Source organism: Sander vitreus, chromosome 14, assembly GCF_031162955.1.
Source record: "Sander vitreus isolate 19-12246 chromosome 14, sanVit1, whole genome shotgun sequence".
NCBI classification, from domain to species: Eukaryota; Metazoa; Chordata; class Actinopteri; order Perciformes; family Percidae; genus Sander; species Sander vitreus.
Window position 1 is genome coordinate 1,585,443 of NC_135868.1, and position 20,959 is coordinate 1,606,401.

The 20,959-nt window shown below is 42.0% G+C and overlaps 1 protein-coding gene across 3 annotated transcripts in view; it reads left to right on the forward strand.

Annotated features, from left to right (window-relative positions):
• LOC144528450 (uncharacterized) overlaps nt 1-19,489 on the forward strand; it is a 62,689-nt gene extending 43,200 nt beyond the window's left edge. Inside the window, exons 1-3 of one of the 3 annotated variants that reach the window (XM_078267025.1) lie at nt 5,567-5,756; nt 6,028-6,085; nt 13,672-19,489. In XM_078267025.1, the coding sequence (XP_078123151.1) occupies nt 6,046-6,085; nt 13,672-15,896 (2,265 nt within the window). In that variant the 5' untranslated portion in view covers nt 5,567-5,756; nt 6,028-6,045 and the 3' untranslated portion in view covers nt 15,897-19,489. The other 2 variants (XM_078267024.1, XM_078267023.1) reach the window with 2 other exon arrangements.
• Nucleotides 19,490-20,959: the final 1,470 nt, after the last annotated feature.

Consider the following 20,959-nt stretch of genomic DNA (forward strand, 5'->3'; position numbering starts at 1 on the left):
ATTTCTCCACTTACGATCAACATTACTGTTAAGCATGAACATAAGTATATTAAATTAGATTCAACCTAATCATTGCACATATTGTAGTGACAACAAAGTTTGTTTAGCATCTAACCAGAAGTGTAAAAGAAGCAGTTTACCTTCGGAGCGAGTAGTAACTCTAGAGGCATAGTGAGAGTAACAAAGTGTCTGTGCTTTCTGACCACGGTGGGAAATCTGTAACAGAAACGGCCGAGCGAGGTGCGCTGTCGCGATGTCCAGTTGTATTTTTCGAGCGGTGCACGCACGTCGCTCTGCCGTAGGCTTGGTAGCGTTGCATTTCCCCCGACTCTTCTTCTCCATAAACAACATGAAATCAAGGAGAGGGTTAACTTCTCCTGCTCTAGATTTTTCACCGTGGTCAGAAAGAACAGGGGAGACACTTTGTTTCTCTCACTATGACTTTAGAGTCACTACTCACTCTGAAGATAATCACCGTCACTCTCTCTACCACACGGACACACTCCGGCCCTGCTATTCTCTTGAAGTGATTGACACACACACACACTAACGCACAAGGATAAACTTCAGGCCATTTACATAGGCTGGAGCCCTGCGTATCAATTATTTTCCTTGCCCCACACTGATGCAAAAATACATTTGCCTGTGATTATCTTAACTGCATATTACTCCAATGATGAAATAAATGCATGTCATAGCCATTTTAAGTTTTATGTCAAGTACTTAAGTAAAAATACTGATTCTCCAAAGTTCAGTTAAAAAAATCTTTAGAATAATATGCAAGTTAATCATTAGATTAATCGATGACAAAAATAATCGTTAGGGACAGCCCTAAATGGTTCCATTTTGTAGCTGGTTTTTAGGAAGATGACCTTAACAAGCTATGCTATGCTACGTTGTATCAGTTTGTTAGACTAAATTTGTAAGTTTTCATATCTATGACGATATAAACTACCTTTTGTTATTGGTTTGAGTTTAGTTTGAGTGGTGGTCAGTAATGTGTCTGTTCTTCATTCTGTTTCCTGCAGATGTTCAACAGCTGTTGGTGGTTAAAGAAGAGGATCCCCCTGAGCAGCAGGAGTGTAGCTCCAGTGTGGACAGGCTGGGGGCCAGAGCCCCCTCACACATTAAAAAGGAAGAGCAGGAACTGTGGAGCAGTCAGGAGGGAGAGCACCTTCAAGGGCTGGAGGAGGCTGATATCACCAAGTTCCCATTCACTCCTGTCCCTGTGAAGAGTGAAGATGATGAAGAGGAAGCTCAGTCCTCACAGCTTCATCAAAGACAAACTCAACCCATGGAAACAGAAGCTGATGGAGAGGACTGTGGAGGACCAGAACCAGCCAGGAACTCACATCCACTTTTACAACCAGAGACTGAAGACCAGACTGGAGACTCTTCTGAACCTGAGACTGGTGACAGCGCTGATTGGAAAGAGACCAGAGAACCTCAGTCAGCTTTAAACTCTCTGAAAATGATTCAAGATGTAAGAAAACATTCTGCTGCTCTGAGTGTGGGAGAAGATTTGGGCCGCAAGCAACATCTGAAAAACCACATGATAACTCACACGAGACTTTCAGCTGCTCAGTCTGTAAGAAATCGTTTACACAGAGTGGAAGTTTACGGAAACACATGAGAATCCACACAGGAGAAAAAACGCTCAGCTGCTCAGTGTGTAAGAAATCTTTTGCAGAGAGAGAAAGTTTACGGTCACAACCAGAAACTGAAGACCAGACTGGAGACTCTTCTGAACCCGAGGCTGATTACAGTGCTGATTGGAAGGAGAGCAGTGAACCTCAGTCAGCTTTAAACGCCTGAAAAATACTGAAGTCCCGATAAGTCGTATGACTGATACTGCTGGGGAAAAAACTGTTAAGGGGCTCGGAGTGTGGGAAAAGTCTTGGCTGCAAGACACTTAAGTCTTGCACGGTCAAAAGAAGATTCTGTTCAGCTGCAGCGTTTGTGACCAGAGTTTCACCTGGTACAAACAGCTCAGGAACCATCAGTGTGTCGGTGTGTCGGAAGACACAGAATCAGAAGATGATGGAGAGGACTGTGGAGGACCAGAACCACATCCACAGACACTTTCACAACCAGAGACTGAAGACAAGTCTGTCTCTGTAGGTAGTATGAAATATAGCTGCTCTCAGTGTGGGAAAATATTCTACAATAGGCCAAATCTGAAGGTGCACATGATCATTCACACAGGAATGATCTGGGACTGGGACTTCAGGAGACATACTGACCAGTACGCTACTGAAGTCCCAGTAAGTCAGCACGACAATACTGCTGGGAAAAAACTGTTGTCGGAAGACACAGAATCAGAAGCTGATGGAGAGAACTGTGGAGGACCAGAACCCATCCAAAAGTGTCTACTTTTACAACCAGAGACTGAAGACAAGTCTGTCTGGATGAAATATAGCTGCTCTCAGTGTGGGAAAAGATTCAACAACAGGCCAAATCTGAAGGTGCACATGCTCACTCACATTAAGGAGAAGCTGCTCCGATGCAAGCTTTGCGGGAGCCGATATTCAGAGAGGAAAAGTTATTGTGTCACATGAAATTCCACAAGACCGAAGCCTTAGGGCTGTTTTTTTCAGATGAAATAAAGAAGTTTTTTGGGAATACAAAAAGATCTTCTTTTCCACTTAATAATCTGAGATCGCAAATTTCTTTATATAGCACACGCTTTTGTGATGCGTGATTAACGGATGCACGTTTCTGTGATTAAGGCCATGCCGCTTTTCTATTATGTAATTATCTATTCACCTCAGTTATGGTTTGTATTCCCAGAAGTCCCTTATCATTACCACAACTGTATATATTTTATTTTGTACATATATTTAACTTCTGTACTTAGGCCTTTCACGATAACAAATTTTGCTGGATGATAAATTGTCCCAGAAATTATTGCGATAAACGATAATATTGTCGTTATATGATCATATTTAACACTGGAACTGGAAGACATTTTAAATATACACAATATGTCTTTGATCTCCCTTTAGTATGTCGGAGCTTCGCAGGGACGGGCCGACACACACACAGGCGCAACTCTGACACACTTTCCGCACTCCGTGTCTGCGGACAGCTGTAGGCTTGTCCCGGTTAATGTTCTGTGCATTGTCGGACACATGCAGCCACTTTCCTGAAATCGCTGTGACACTGACAAGTCCACAGCGGCCTGTATGTCCGAGCTTGTCTCCACCGCTCCACCTGCAGGTTGTCAACTGCGTGCTTTGGAATGAAACGGAGAAAACAGGATGCAGAGTAACACGGCGGATATCGCTCATGTACTTTTTTTTACTATATACTTTTTACTTTTTTTTGACGCCGCCTTAACTGCAAAGTGCGGCGGGAAACCCTGCTCCAACTCTCAACTAGCATTTCTCTGTCTCTCTCTCCGCCAGAAGTCCCGCCCTCCCCACAAAGACCATGTGACTCACAAGAGGGTTCACTCGCTACGCTAAGGAACCGAGAGTGGTCCTCCAGTCTCTTTGGTAGAGAGAGAGAGAGAGAGAGAGAGACAAGGAAAAACAAGCATGCAAATGGAAATTATCGCGGCCGGAAAAAATGATCAAGCTAATTTTTTTATCGTCCGATTAATTGATTTATTGACTATTGCGACAGGCCTATCTGTACTTATTTACTGTCCTAGATTTTCATTGTTACTATGAATTTGTTTTTTGTACATATTTAATAAGCGTTGTTGGAGCGAGCCTATGATATGACTGCTACTTTGTGATTCTTGTGCACATGATGATAATAAATGACTAACAAAAATCAAAATGCATTACCTGCAGATAATGCGTGTGAAAGCTGAAAATTGCTTTCACCAAACCCAGAACCCAGCTCTTATAGCAGGTTCCAATTGACAAATTAGAGGGTAATAGGAATTGAGAAAAATATCTCCATATTTCTATGAGAATAGTTTCTGTTCTGCTTTTCGGGCGAGTCTGAAATAAACGTTAATGTAACTGGAATCCAGTTAATTCGGCTGCATAAAGTCACTGAAATAAATAAGTGTGAATGCTGAAAAGCTCATCTGGATTGCTGTCTTCAATGTAAAAAGTAGAAGGTGAAGTAGTAAGAATAGTTGGAATAATGATAAAACATCAGCGCCGCCCAAGACCATTGGGATTGGTTTAAAGAAATGCAAACAACCCAGGGCGTTGTTTTCACCTATCCAGAGGCCTGTACTACAAAGCAAGATTTGGCGTTAACGAGTACAGTAACTTCAGGTTCAACCCAGGGTTTTGTGTATCACGATAGTGGCTCACTTGTTACACGGGTTAAATCACTGTGTTAACTTAAGTTGAACACCTAACCTGCTCGGGAACTTTCACAACCAGAGACTGAAGACTGGTCTGTCTCTGTCAACAGTATAGTACAGTTTAGGAAAATATTCCAACAGGCCAAATCTGAAGGTGCACATGATCACATGATTGTTAAGCTAAAGCTCTGCTTTTTGTGAGTAGTTGGCACTGGTCTCTATACACGTTAGGGCTGAAACGATTCCTCGAATAATTTGATTACAAAAAATCCTCGAACCAAAATTCTTTGCCTCGAAGCTTCGTTAAATCAACGTAGTTAAGGTTGTACGGCTCACTGTGTTTCCGCACGGAGGATTATTACTAGTGCACAACACGTTGACGCTTCTGTGGACACAAGACTGTAAATAAATATTTACTATAGCTGTTTTACTAAGTATTTCTTACTAAGTATTTCTTATCCGATTACTCGATTAATCAATGGAATAATTGGTAGAATACTGGATTACTAAAATAATCGATAGCTGCAGCCCTAAAACACGTTCAAACCTAAGTACAGACACAGGGACGACTAGTTTGCTACGTGGTTTTGCAGATAGTGAAAAAGGGTTAAAGGGTAACTACCGTTTTTGTCAACCCCTATGTCCCTCTGTTTTTGTGTCTAAGTGACTGATGGGAACAACAATCTTTGACATTGGTCCAGTATTAAGCGAGATCGCTACAATGTAAGTTAATAGGGCAATTGTGCAGCTTGTATTTACCTTCACAAAAGTTCTCATTTTGCTGCTGACAGACTCAGATTAATATTCTAAGTGTCTGACAACATTATGAAAGGATTTCTAAGGAGGTCGACCTTTCTGCTAAAGAGTAAGATCCTTTTTTAAACATAAAAACCAGCAGGTGTCACTATGTCTCTGTGTCTGAGATTCATAAGGCTTCATTCAGACATCACTAACGGCAACATGTAAAGAAAGAAAGCAGTCACTTTAATTACAGTTATCAAAGTGTTGTCAATCTGTCGTTTCTCGACATGCAACCACACAACTCCATAGCAAAAAACACCGTCAAAATCAATCAATGGATGAAGTTACTATTCCATAATTTCCTTAATGAATACATGTGTCCATGCATTAATTCTGTTACTGATATTTTAACTAGATATCTGATTCTAGCAGCGTTACAGCTGTAACATTATTTATTTAAACACAGAAGAGCTTAAATGTTTAAGTGTAAGGTATGTTACCTCTCAGTTGAAGGTTAAGAGGAAGTTACAGTAAACCATAGAGCTTTTATTGTGAAGGGGAAAAGCGGAAGTGGATAAAGTGTAGTATTGACTGTGTTGTAGGTGAATAAAGTGAGACGTGCAGTGCCGTCTCTGTTCCGGCATCGGACGCCCGTGTTTCTTTATTTTATAGTCAAACCTGAGTCTAGGCAACAGAAGAAACCCTCGGTTACATTAGTAAACAAACATCTGCCCGGAAGTTGTCGGTACGACCCGTAATACCGTCCGTCCCCGGAACTAACGTTAACTGTTGTTAGTCACATCGTGATGAGGACGGCGGAGTAAAAGGCGCCAGTGTTTAGTTTCTTAAGAAGAAAGAAAGGTCCCAAACTGCTGGATGTGGTTTTAAAAGCTGGAACAAAGCTACACAGAGCAGGTTTGTTTTCTCTTTTAATGTCGCAGGGAGTCGGTGCTAAAGCTAAGGTTAGCCGCTAGCAGCTAGCTCCTGCTAACGTCTTGTTGTATTTCCTGAAACAGGTCGGGGGGAACTTTAACATGAAGTCTGAGAGGAAGCTGTCAGCGGACCAGGGGACAGGTGGGACACGTTTACATCTGAAATATATAGAAATATATACAAGCTATGTGTGTATACATGTATATAGAAGCTATGTGTGTATACATGTATATAGAAGCTATGTCAGTGCACTGTATTATTGTCTCATACAGGCTCTCCCTCTCTCCTCTCTATCTCTTTTTTTTGTTTACACTGAAATAATCATATCTAAATGAGTGAATGCGCTACAGCACTGCCGAGGTCTATCAACACAGCTCCGCCGACCGGAAGTGCACGCAAGCTGGGTTGAGACCAGTGTTTCCCACACATAGACTAATGTGTGACGGTGCGCCGCACTATCAACACCGGCCACCGCACATTGCGTTTCGTTATAATTTTTTTTTTTTTTAAACACTTTTTAAAAACACGTTCAGCTGCATTTCCTTCCCCCGCTCTCCTCCGTCTCTCTGTCACTTGTGTCTCGCTCACATACACACAGCTCCTCCCAGCCCATGGTGTTTGGTGTTTTTAGCCCCCAACGTCGCCTTCCAGGCAGCGCGGCAATGGTTATGTTTAGGGTTAAGGTGAGGGTTAGCTGCCTGGAAGGCGACGTTGGGGGCTAAAAACACCATCGAGCCCACCGTGCACACAGCGTCCATAAAGGAGAGAAGACTCTTGCACTGAATGTTTGCTGCTGAAATCCAGATGAGCATTGAAAAGTATTTTCGGCGACTGAAAAAGGCACATGTTGAGGATAAGGACCAGCCTGAACCGGAGGTATCGGTCTGAAACAGAGCTGAACAGTCCGACCAGTGTAATTAGTTATGTTGTTTTTTCCATAGAAAAATATGGGGCGACGCCGCCACAAGTTGCTTTCTAATCTTTGGGAAACACTGGAGACGTAAACAAAGTGAGGGAAAGAGAGGAGGGCTAACAGTAGGCTAAGGCTATCTCCTTATCGGCTATTACTACGCAGCATTTTCTTCGCGAGTGTACGTCTCAATGTCTTTAGCAAACAAATGGAATATTTCTTCGGCTGTGGATCCCCACTCGTAAATGTATTAGCCTATGGATGGCAACGTCATGATTTTCACGGAAAATTTCACGGTTGCTTTTTCATTTACTAACATGTCACGGCACACTCTATGCTTGAGGCTAAGCTTGTGTTTAACTAGTGTATTGTGTTTAAACTGCAAAGAGCCTGCACTGTCGGCAAACTTCGTGTTCCCAGCAGTTCTGGGGTAGCGACTGCAACATTCTCAGTTCATGGAGTTCATCTCCTTACAGTACCTCAACCAGCTGAATTCTCGCAGCCGATCGACCCGAAAATGGTGGGTTTGGGCCTTTTTTCCCAGCACAAACCTCTGACTCTGAATCATCATCCGACTGTGACACTGTAGACTCTGGCACTAGCACACTAGCCGCAGGTCGGAAGAACAAGTCAGTAGTTCACTTGCTCGTTGTTCCGATGCACAATATCTGTCTCCTTCCCACAGACGTTTACGCACGCTCGATTTTCTCTAGGACCCTCCCGCTCCACATATAAGAAACTTACAGTGGCCATTCCCTATCATTCTCACACTCATTGGCCTGCCACAGATTCCATATATACACTTCCGTCCATACGTCAGGAGAGGTGTCTTATCTCGCCAGAGACGGCAAATATGGTCATTTTTCTGCAAAAGAACTGCTAAAGTTTGAAGCTGGTTGGCATACCAACTCAACATTTATTTAGTTGTTACTTGTTAATAGTGTAACTGTTATTTGTTAAATTATTGTAGGTGACTTAGGTTTAACTCCATCAAAGAGCCTTTCTTTGATGTCATTTTTCAGTTTTTCAAGAATCGGTAGTACCGGTTCGGCATCGTAAAAATCCAAACGGTACCCAACCCTGATCGCGATGCATCGATTATTTGATTCATTTCAACACCTCTAGTGTAACGTTAAAGTGAGCGCGTCACCTAATTCATTAGCCATATAGACTGTTAAGGTTCTGGAAACAGATCAGCTGCACTCTCTGGCACGTGTCAGTGATACTCAGCAGTTTTATTTCAGACGGCAGCAGAGCTCCACTCGGGGAAATGTACGTTAGCTTACGTGGGCGCTACTACGCTACTTGATCAATGAAATCGCTAACGTAAGCTATAGTGCTGCCACTAACGACTAATCTTTCTACACATTTTGTGATTAGTCGACTAATCTAAACAACTAATTAAGTGTTTGTTATTTCGTCCTTTTTATTTTGAACTCGACTGAAGGGCCAAAACATAAAATGTAAAATGTGTTTATTCATTTAATATTGCAGCTGTCAATACAGAACGAAATATACTGGAGCCTATTTTGCCGTCAATACTGCCGACGTTGTCATTGCTGTGATCAAATCAGTCTATGTTTATGTTTAACATGAAGTATACTACTGCTTGAGTGCAGTAAATCAATGGGAAACATACATTTGTACAGACAACGCTAGTAGCAGCAGCGCCGCGTCAGACACATTTCTGGTGTGTAAAGACAGAAAAAGCCACGCAGCTGCCACGCAACTGACACGCAACAGAAACGACACGCTCACGCCACGCAGCCAGTGTGCAGGAGCCCTTAGGCTATACCATATTAGTCAGAGTCTGGACTAGCCTACTACGCTTAGCTTAGCTCCCCCCGCTTAGCTCTGCCTAATAATGAATTGCGCAGAAAGCAGACACGCAGCTGTGCTGCTCGCATTTACACTTGCGTGCATGGCGGGGTTTAAAACATTACTGCCAAAGTCTAAATAGCCTGTTTAACATCCAAAGACAGTTGTACTTGTCAAGAGTTAATAAACAGCGCAGACTTGCTCGCCGTTTCATTAATAATCATATACTTGCATTGTATTTTCCTTTTCTGTGGGCACATCTTGCAACTGCTGTGTGTTTCCATTTTAGGTGCTCGTGCATCGTGGTTGTGCTCCCGTGATAAGCAAGTGAAGTTTAACAGAGTGTACAGACCACTCTTTTACCAGTTGGCCTGAAATACTCTCCCATACTTTGGTAGCTTTTGATCTAGTGCTAATTCTCGGACTTGAGGACTCGCCTACCTCCGCCATATTTCAGATCAAAGCAGTGAAGGCGGGGGGGAGGGGGAAGAAAGAGGATAGCAGATTAACCAGCAGGGCGCGCACAGCGCACAGACTGGTGTGGAGGTGAATTACAGTGAGCGGTTTGAGACGGGAGACAAAAAATAAATAGGTGGTCAATGTTAAAACGACACATCGACAAAAAATATTTGCCGTCGACTTATTTTAATGGTCGATTATGTCAACTAAGTCAATCAGTTAATCGCGGCAGCACTAGTAAGCTATTGACATTCTATTTGATTCAGAAAATCACATTTCTAGTACTACAGTACTGCCCAACATACAGTACTGCCCAACACTGCTAGCAATAAAAGTTTGATTAGGCGCTGTGACGCCGTCGCCCCAGGTTGCTAATGTCAGCTACTTTGTAATTCACCATAAGGTGACTGTAGCTAAGTTTCCATCCACTTGTTAATCAAATTATCTGAAGTTGGGTAAAAAGAACTCGAGCGAATAAAGCCGGTGAAAGTGTGTTTCCATCCAACGGCTTTAAAGCGAATAAAAACCTGTGCGTAATGACGTCACGTGCTGTTTTGCGGTCAAATTGGCGTATCAAATTGATTTGAGACATTTTATGGTGTGGTTTCCATTCATTGAACACACTGAATCGCACAACATTCAAGCTGACATTTGCGAACAAAGTTTTGCCAGACAAAATAGATCTTGCCGTCTACCTACAGTAATAATTGCAGAAGTTGTAATAGTGCTCATGTGCCAGCTGATAGCGACATATCAAGCTATAATAAGAAAACAATGCCGCTGTTAACAAATTGCTATGATGATGCAGATGCACGTAAATGCCCGACGACAATGGAGGCGGCTTGTGGTGTGGGTACGAGAGCGCTCCAAACTGTTCTGGAAGATCGTGATTTAGAGACCTTTAAAGGAAACCCTTTGGTTGAGGCATTTTCTGATGTGACGGGTTGTGTAATTTTACTGGCCCGTCCCTTGAGCCAGATAAGCCATGGCCCTCCGGTTCCAACTGAGAAGCGTATCACCATTGTGCTCTACAAACTGGCTACATGCGCAGAGTACAAAGTGGTAGGCGAAATGCTTGGGGTCAGCAAGACCACCGTGTGTTTATGGCGTGTGCAATGCCATACGAACGAGGATGATGCAAAGGTATACACCTACCTGGAGTGGATAAGGCGCATGAAATCTCGCTGTGTAACTATAGAGCTCACCTTGTGCCGCAAGTGTATGGCGCAATAGACGGGACTCACGTCCCGATTAGACCCCCTGCTGAAGGCTGCAGGGATTTTGTCAATAGAAAGGGCTGGTTATCAATCGTACTACTACAGGCTGTAGTAGACGGTCGTTACATGATAAGGGACATGCGTCGGTACTGCAGGCAGTGCGCATTGGGCACGCGGTCTTCACCACTTTTGACCCGTACAGGTATGTCTGTTTAACCATAAAATGACCTCCAACTTAATCGCAATTCATTATTTATTCGGCAAATAATGTTTCCATCAGCGTTTATCGCATAAGCCGTTTATGGATCAAGAAAAAATCCGATGAGACCAAACGTATAAACTTTGCCAGTGGGTAGCTTGGCCTGTTAACTGCTAGCTGTTAGCTGCCATCCGTGATAAGTGTGTTCAGCCAGGCTTTTGTGAAAATCATCACGCAGAAGTTCCGTGTGTATTTGTAGCTCATCCATTTTGTGTGTGATCGATCTGTAGTTTATTTTTGAGGGGGAAATAAACTACAATTTTTAGCCACGAAGGCATGATCTGTCCGGGCGCTAGCATCTAGCAGCTAACAGGCCAAGTTACCCGCCGGCAGGATCAAGACAGGGTAGGTGAATTTAAACAATGTCTGAGTTGAAAACGCATCTTGTTGTCATGTAAGGGCCCTGTTCATGTGGCACATACATATTAATTGCATTTTGTGTCTGTTAAGAGGCACAAAGCAACTCTAAAACTTGCCCCGACAACTGCCATTTTAGCTCAGGGGACGCTTGTACACATAGCTGCAGCAACTCCAGTTTGCTAGGACCGATCCAGGTCGGGTTTTTTTCTATTGAAAGTACTCACATAGCTATAGCGATCAAGATTAACGTAAAAATTGGCCGGAATTCTCCTTTAAGATGGGTGGAGCTGAGCAGTTGGAGTCTCTCGATCCTCACAGCCAGACAGGGTTTGTTTTTGGTTTAGGTTGTATTTTGACTTCTGTTTGCTTGGTTTTTCACACATTCATCTACACTCATGCATTCACTACACCACAGATAATACGGATATACATTTTAAATAATACTTTTCAGTCGGGATCGACCAATACTGTTTTTTTTACGGCCGATGCCGATTATTAGTAGTTAATGAAACCGATAACTGATAGTTTAGAACCAATATGCATTTACAGTGAAAATGAAAATCTTTAAGTCAAAATTAAGATTTTGGAATTACATACTCCAACACAAAACTTTATTTAAATGCTTTAAGCAATTATTTAATAAAACTTTAAACATAATACACAGTAATATAAAATTTAAACTTGAAACATAATACACAGTAATATAAAATTAAAAATAGCTTTATATGCCATGTTAACAGTTTGTTTGCATATGTTGCAGACTGCTGTCCGTGGTGTCGTTTTTTTCCGAAATACTCCCATACTGCACTTTGTTGTTGTTTCTTTTTGTCCATCTGCAGTGAGATTTTAGAGCGAGAGACAGTGAGAAATGAAAGTAGTCATTGTGTCAACTCACCACTAGCTTCATTTAATACATGCACAACAGTTGAGTGGACAGAGAGCTGGTCCTTACATTAAACGTGAGGGCGACGTAAACCTGTTATTAAAAAAACTAGGCTTATTACTAAACTAGATTAATATTTACTAGTATATGTGTGTATAAGTATATGTCTTGCTTTAAAAAATCTTTAGTAAATGTTATTGTATCAAACACAAAATACTAAATTTTACTAGAGTAAACTTCCATTTTAAAATAATATATAACTACTTTTGCATTTAAAACCTAAATGTTGCAGCTGGTAAAGGTGGAGCTCATTTTAATTGATTTTAAGTCATAGTTTGAGGTGCAAGCTATATCATCATAGGCTTCGGGGTTTTTCTCTCCTACTCATCTGTCTATAGGCCTAATGAACCAGCAAATGGATTAATGGACGTTTGCTAAGGCGTTCAGAATCGCTGTGAGACTGGACGTTATTGTCGGCTAACGTTGCATATAACATGTAAAAAACATCGTCTCATACGGATGAGTCATGTTCCATTTGCAGGGTGGAAGCTTAAATAAGTCCCTGTTGCACTGGAACTAAAGTTATTTAAAGATTAACATGTAACTATCGCGCTATCTTAATAATGCTAACCGTGTAGTTCCAGTAACACTGCAAGCTAACGCTATCACCATAAAAAAGTTCATTCTGGCTTTTTTAAGTGATATAGCCTGGAAGACTTGTCATTATAGAAATGGATCACAGAGTTGGGAGTGTTTTTGGAACTTAAGTGTGAAAGATTATAATGTTTTTAACTTTGGAAATTCCTGCAGCCTTACCTTTTGAAGCTTAGCGCGACGAACTGCACAGAGAAGAAGACGCTTGTGCTCCAGGCTGCTGCATGTCAGCTGCTGTGAGGTTGATGAGTGTTGATTGGCTATTACCCGTACAACATCTAGCCAATCAGACAGTGTTGTGGGCGGGGCATTAAGTCAGACTCAGTGGTGAGTGAAGCCGAAGCAGAGGGACAGACACAGAGCTGTAGCCGCTTTTTAATTCATTACCTTTATCGGTTATCAGGCAAATAAATGGCAATACAGATAATCTGCAAACTGTTACACGGGACGATAATCGGTCGATCACTAGTTTTCAGTAAGATGTAATTAAGGCTTTAATTTAATCCTTAATTCTGTGTGGTCTCCCTTCTTTTATCTTGAATATCGCATGTCTCATATAGTCTTCTCACTTACAGCTTGGTAGGACTTAAAGCCCTAAAAAAAGTCAGCAAAAAAGTTTCTTAGCCATCGTCGAATTTAGCAAATCAAGCAAAAAAGAGATTTCATTTTTATAAAGCAGCTACCACAAAGCTGAATATGAAACTCTCTGCTTCTGGGGGAATTTATATAATTTTAAGTCTCAAAGTCGGCAAATCTGCCTAAATCTGCTCTCTGTGTTGCATAATGACAGTGTGAAAAACTGTTTCCTGTCTTTTTGGTTTGGCGCACAACTAGTTGGCCCAAAATTCATTGTGAACCTAAATTGATATTCGGGCCGGATCTAAATTTGCGAGGGGCCGGATTTGGATCGCAGGCCATGAGTTTGGCTCTATGCTCTGAAATGTTTCCTTCAGCTCAGTTTTCATCTCGACCACCAGCCGGAGCAGAGTGGAGGAGTAAGTTTATTTAAGGGTGGTAGTGTAACAGCTCAGTTTTGTATGATGACCTTTGGGGACCCGGGATAAATCAGATGATTTCATTATGAAGCTGCATTCTTATCACAGTGAAATCAGCTAATTAGCAAAGTACTGTTGAGACTCCATTAACAGCTGTCTGTCTGTGTTTCAGCTTTACCTCCAGACGTTCTTAAAGTGATTGTTGGTAAAGAGGAGCAGCAGGGGTGTAGCTCCAGTCTGGACCAGCAGGAGCCAGAGCCCCCCCCACACATTAAAGAGGAACAGGAGGAACTGTGGAGCAGTCAGGAGGGAGAGCAGCTTCAAGGACTGGAGGAGGCTGATATCACCAAGTTCCCATTCACTCCTGTCCCTGTGAAGAGTGAAGATGATGAAGAGAAAGCTCAGTTCTCACAGCTTCATCAAAGACAAACAGAAGCTGATGGAGAGGACTGTGGAGGACCAGAACCAGCCAGGAACTCACATCCACATCCACTTTTACAACCAGAGACTGATGACAGTGTTGATAGTGATTTTTGGAAGGAGACAAGACGGCGATCATTTAGCTGCTCTAACTGTGGGAAAACATTTGCCTGCAAGGCAGATCTGAAGACACACATGAAATGTCACACAGGAGAAAAAGCTTACAGCTGCTCAGTTTGTAAGAAATCTTTTACGCAGAGTGGAAGTTTACAGAAACACATGAGAGTTCACACAGGAGAGAAACCATTCAGCTGCTCGGCTTGTGGTAAAATATATAGTCTGAAGGGACAACTGTCAGAACACATGAGAACTCACACAGGAGAAAGACCTTACAGCTGTTCAATGTGTCAGAAAGCTTTTGCACAGAAACGATGTTTAAAGAAACACATGATGATCCACACGGGAGAGAAACCATTCGGCTGCTTAGTTTGTAAGAAATCTTTTACGCAGAGTTGGAGTTTACAGAAACACATGAGGGTTCACACAGGAGAGAAACCATTCAGCTGCTCTGAGTGTGGTAAAGATTTTTCACAGAAACTAAGTTTACGGATACACATGGCCCACCACTCAGGAGAGAAACAATACAGCTGTGTTGTTTGTGAGCAAAGATTCCCCTGGTCCACCAGCCTTAAAGTTCATCATTGTGTTGGTCGACAGTCCTCACAGCTTCATCAGAGACAGACTCAACACATGGAAACAGAAGCTGATGGAGAGGACTGTGGAGGACCAGAACCATTCAGGAACTCACATCCACTTTTACAACCAGAGACTGAAGACCAGACTGGAGACTCTTCTGAACCTGAGACTGATGACAGTGCTGATTGGAAGGAGACCAGAGAACCTCAGTCAGCTTTAAACTCTCTGAAACATGATTCAAGACGTAAGAAAACATTCAGCTGCTCTGAGTGTGGGAAAAGATTTGGCTTCAAGTCACCTCTGAAGACACACATGATGACTCACACAGGAGAGCAACCTTTCAGCTGCTCTGTCTGTAAGAAATCTTTTATACAGAGAGGAGATTTGCGGAACCACATGAGAACTCACACAGGAGAAAAACCTTTCAGCTGCTCAGTTTGTAAGAAAGCTTTTTCGTTGCATGGAAACTTACGGTCACACATGAGAATCCACACGGGAGAAAAACCTTTCAGCTGCTCTGAGTGTGGTAAAGCTTTCACTGAAAATGGAACCCTAAAGAAACACATGATAACTCACACAGGAGAAAAACCTTTCAGCTGCTCAGTTTGTACTAAGCGTTTTGGCTACAACTCAGCTCTGAAGGAACATATGAAAATCCACACAGGAGACAAACCTTTCAACTGCTCAGTCTGTAAGAAATCTTTTACACACAGTGGAGCTTTAAAGATGCACATGAGAATCCACACAGGAGAAAAACCTTTCAGCTGCTCTATTTGTAATAAATCTTTTATGCAGAGTGGAGATTTACAGAAACACATGAGAATCCACACAGGAGAGAAGCCTTTCAGCTGCTCAGTCTGTAAAAAATCTTTTACACAGAGTGAAAATTTACGGTCACACGTGAAGAGGATAACTCACACAGGAGAGAAAAGATTCAGCTGCAGTGTTTGTGACAAAAGATTTTCCTGGCGTTCTGATGTCAAAACACATAAATGTGTTGGTCCGATGGAAACAGAAGCTGATGGAGAGGACTGTGGAGGACCAGAACCAGCCAGGAACTCACATCCACTTTTACAACCAGAGACTGAAGACCAGACTGGAGACTCTTCTGAACCTGAGACTGATGACAGTGCTGATTGGAAGGAGACCAGAGAACCTCAGTCAGCTTTAAACTCTCTGAAACATGATTCAAGATGTAAGACAACATTCAGCTGCTCTGAGTTAGTCGCTTGTGACGGAGTCGCCATGGGGGGAAACAGTCCTTTACCCCTGACTGGATAACATAACGTTAACCCAGTATGGCTACTCAGAAGCACTTTTACCGCTTGACAGAGTAAGATACATAAAAAACTGAGCCGTATTGGGTCAGATTGTCTGTAAATTATTAGTGACGGGACAAACGAGCCAACGGAGCAGCCAGAGGTGACGTTTCCCGACATTTCTTGTTAACGTTAGCTACCTGATTGAGTCTCCAGGTAAGAGACAGCTAATGTTAACCGTTAGCTAATCTTAGATGGTTCAGTCTGACTGTATTATCAGTAATTGTTATCCCAGGGTCTTCAATAAGGGCGTCACGATTTTGAATTAAAAAATGGAATCGTCGGTGCTGCCATGCCCCCATGTCCCATCCGGTTGTCTTGCCAAGCGGAAAAAAACACACTTGTAGCCTGCTCGAGGTAGCCCATTTCCTGATTGATTCTACCACCACTCCAGTGGAGGCGCTAATGAGCTAGATTACTACACACACAGTAGCAGAAGAAGACCAGCTACACACAACAGAGCATACACTGATCGCACTCAGCTTGAGTGAAGTGCTGCCGGCACGAATGAGGTAAAAAAACAGGAGTGAGTCGATTCATTCTCCCGGTTCAGTGACACGACTCTGGTTTGTTAATCAGCTCTTCGGTCAGTTCGTCAACACTGGTGTTGAAGTGCTGCGAGTCAACCTCCTCTAATTTAGCTACAGCCAGTCAAAAGATAGGATGGCAACTGCAGATGCAGGAGACCCATCGACAGAACTTGAACCCCCTCCTCTTTCACTGAAGTCGCCGGTGTGGAAGTATTTTTAATTTCCAGGGAGTTACGTTGACAACGTTCACGTTGTCGACAAAAAAGCCACAGTTTGCAAGCTCTGCTATGTCCGTGTACCATATTCTTCCACTGGCAGCACGACTAACATGGCAGTTATCTGTGTGGTATATGTTCAGCTGATCGGAAATAGTTTGTCAAGACACTTAATTGTCCAGAGAAGAGTATGGACGTGGCTGTTTTATTGTTTTCTGTTTGTTTTGTTGTGAACTTGAATGTCATCTTCTGTGAAGAAGACTGCCGTTACAAAAGAGAAACTAGATGGTAGGTTATAGATATAAGTTATTGTTACATTATGTTGTTAATAAATGTTTTAATTTGGACAATGTAGTGTGGTACATTGCGAACAAAGGTCAGATATTACATTGCATAAAAGTCTAGTCTTAAAATGGCATAGCAACCTGTGCTTTAAAAAAAAAAAATGTAAAAATCGAGAATCGAATTGAACCGTGACCTTAGAATCGAAAATGTAATCGAAACAAGGATTTGGAGAATCGTGACACCCCTAGTCATCAAACAGTCTGTTGTTATCCCACGTTCATTAAAGCTATGATTTTAAATGCTAGTATGTCTTAGCATGTTACATGAATAAACTCCATGTAACCGTTACAGTTTGGACCGTAGCAGCAACGTTAGTGGTCTCAACAACCGTTTGTCTATTCGGCAGTATATAAAACTTAAGATCAGGATTTTTTTTATATTATTTGGGCGCAGAACGCCACACAGCTACTTTACAGCATTAAGGTAAAAGTACTTTATTGTCACATATACATACATACATGTAGCGAAATTCATTTCTCTCTGCATTTAACCCACCCTTCAAGGGAGCAGTGGGCAGCCAATCACAGCGCCTGGAGACCAACTCCAGATCTGAGCCAGTGCCGGTTTGCACACAGATTTCGATGTAACACTGGAAAAACCTAATGCAGAAAGACCTTTACTACAGCAGGTGTGGTAAAAACACTTTGGCCGCTAGAATCAACACAAACTGAAAGTTACAAAGAGACTTTGAGAGATTTTTTTTTTTTTTCCAATTTCTGTCTCCCATACAGTACATTTAACTCTCATGTTGTCCTTGGGTCAAATTTGACCCGTTTTCGAAGTTTTCTTATATTTGAAAATATGGGATATCAAAATAAGCACTGGAAATGTAAAAAAAAAAAATAATAATACAAGAAAACGTTGGGAAAAGCAACAAAAACAATACGAATATGACATTTTTTTTTGGTTTCACCAAGAATACAAGAGACAGGACATTACAAACAGTACATAGCCAGGACGGCAAGACGGACAAAGCAGACATTACATTTCATAAAAAGTGACTTTACAAAGTTTACAAAAGTAAATAAAATGTCATGACCGAAAGAACAAGATCCAGGGTACAAGCGGCCGAAATGGGTTTCCTCAGGAGGGTAGCTGGCGTCTCCCTTAGAGATAGGGTGAGAAGCTCAGTTATCCGTGAGGAGCTCGGAGTAGAGCCGCTGCTCCTTTGCGTCGAAAGGAGCCAGTTGAGGTGGTTCGGGCATCTGGTAAGGATGCCCCCTGGGCGCCTCCCTAGGGAGGTGTTCCAGGCACGTCCAGCTGGGAGGAGGCCTCGGGGGAGACCCAGGACTAGGTGGAGGGATTATATCTCCAACCTGGCCTGGGAACGCCTCGGGATCCCCCAGTCGGAGCTGGTTAATGTGGCCCGGGAAAGGGAAGTTTGGGGTCCCCTGCTGGAGCTGCTACCCCCGCGACCCGACCCCGGATAAGCGGATGAAGATGGATGGAAGATGGATGGATGAATAAAATGTAAACGATGAAAAAATGAAAAAACAACCCATCAAAAACACCAGGAGAAAACATCAAAAACTAAAGCGATATCATTTTTGAAATAAGTGAACAAAAACATTGAAAAAATGTTTAGGCTACTAGTTTCCCCCACCATCAAAAAACATGTACTAGGTGCTCCAGTCAGTGCCCTCGATCAAGGCACTGGCTCAGATCTGGAGTTGGTCCCCGGGCGCTGTGATTGGCTGCCCCACCCCTCCCTTGAGGGATGGGTTAAACGCAGAGAATGAATTTCGCTACATGTGTGAGTATGTGACAATGCCAGAAATGTAAACAGGTAAATGATGAGGTTAAATTCAAAATACAAACACATAAGCATATGTGTTATTTATTTACTGCTGCTGCTTCCAGTCCCTGCAGTTAGAAGTAGTCTTGGACAAGACAGCCTTTAGATATTTATAATAATTTACAGAGTAATCTAAAATTGGATGCACTGATACCAATGGGTCGATTAGAGACCTCGTTCATTTGAACTGACTGTTTGACATAGTATAGTCATACGTAATGGGGTTTTTTTTATGATTTTTTGGGGCGTTTTAGGCCTTTATTTGTATAGGACAGCTTAGACATGAAAGGGGAGAGAGAGGGGGAATGACATGCAGCAAAGGGCCGCAGGTTGGAGTCGAACCTGCGGCCGCTGCATCGAGGAGTAAACCTCTATATATGTGTGTGCGCATTGCCAGGTGAGCTACCCAGGTGCACAACGTAATTTTACACACACTTTTTTTTTTTTTTTTATAAATGGGTTTTTATATTCTTAACTTATTTGTATGAAATACTTTTACATTTTTTCCAGTTATGCGTGCATACTGTTGTCTTTCTTATTTTCATTTGACTGTATTTGTGTGTGATATTTCACTCTGTAAGGTCTGTCTTGTAAATGAGATCTTGATCTCGATGTGATTTACTGATCAAATAAAATGTGTGTGTGTGTGTGTGTGTGTGTGTATATATATATATATGTGTATATATATATATATATATATATATATACTTTCACGCTGTACTTATTTATGATCGTACCATCCTTTATGTTAACATTGCACAATTCTAGCATTTGTCCAATCCATTGTTTTAGAAACAATCTTTATAACCTAAACTCACTTTACACAACCTTATCATCAGGGGACTATAGTCCAATACAACAACTGAATATGTGCATTGAACAAATTAATGACTGGATGTGCCAGAACTTTCTTAAATTAAATGAAGAAAAAACGGAGGTGGTTGTTTTTGGAGCAAAAGAGGAATTATTAAAAGCCAGCGCTCAGCTTCAAACGACAATGTTAAAAACAACAGACAAAGCCAGAAATCTTGGTGTAGTCATGGACTCAGACCTGGATTTTAACAGCTACATTAAGACAATTACAAAGTCAGCCTATTATCACCTTAAACATATATCAAGGGTTAAAGGACTTATGTCTCAGCAGGATTTGGAAAAACTTGTCCATGCTTTTATCTTCAGTAGACTTGACTACTGTAACGGTGTCTTCACAGGTCTCCCTAAAAAATCAGACCGCTGCAGCTGATTCAGAACGCTGCTGCTCGAGTCCTCACTAAGACCAAGAGACTGGATCACATCACTCCAGTTCTGAAGTCTCTACACTGGCTTCCTGTGCCTCAAAGAACTGATTTCAAAATACTTCTGCTGGTTTATAAATCACTAAACGGTTTAGGGCCAAAATACATTTCTGATCTGCTACACTATGAGCCACCCAGACCTCTCAGGTGGTCTGGGACAGGTCTGCTACGCTATGACCCACCCAGACCTCTCAGGTCGTCTGGGACAGGTCTGCTATCTGTCCCCAGAGTCAGAACTAAACAGGGGGAAGCAGCGTTGAGTTTCTATGCTCCACATATCTGGAACAAACTCCCAGAAAACTGCAGGTCTGCTGCAACTCTCAGTTCTTTTAAATCAAGGCTGAAGACCTTTCTTTGTGATGTTGCCTTTCTTTAAATAACTGTTCATTTCTTAGACTGAAGCTGTATTGTTGATACTGTATAACAATCTATATAAGCAAATAAATAGAAATTCCTATTATATCTGCTTTTATATATTTAATTGTTTTAACTGCTCTTTAATGTTTTCATGTAAAGCCCTGTTGCTGAAATGTGCTCTACAAATAAAGCTGCCTTGCCTTCCTTCTGCTTAATGTTGTTATTTCTTACTGTAGCTATGCTATATGCACGTATTGACTCGCTCTTGTTGGCTTTCCCTGCTTAGAGAGACAATGCTGGAGTCTCCGGAGGTAACCGGTTTGCCGTAGTAAAGATTAAAAGTCAAAGTGGTAGAAATAGGGAGGGAATGGAGTATCAAGGGAATATTGAAAATAGGAGAAAGTCAAACTGAGAAGAAAAAGTCATTATTTAAATGTTTAATGTTGTGTACTCAATAGAGTAGTTGGCGGCATACACCTTAAAACGTG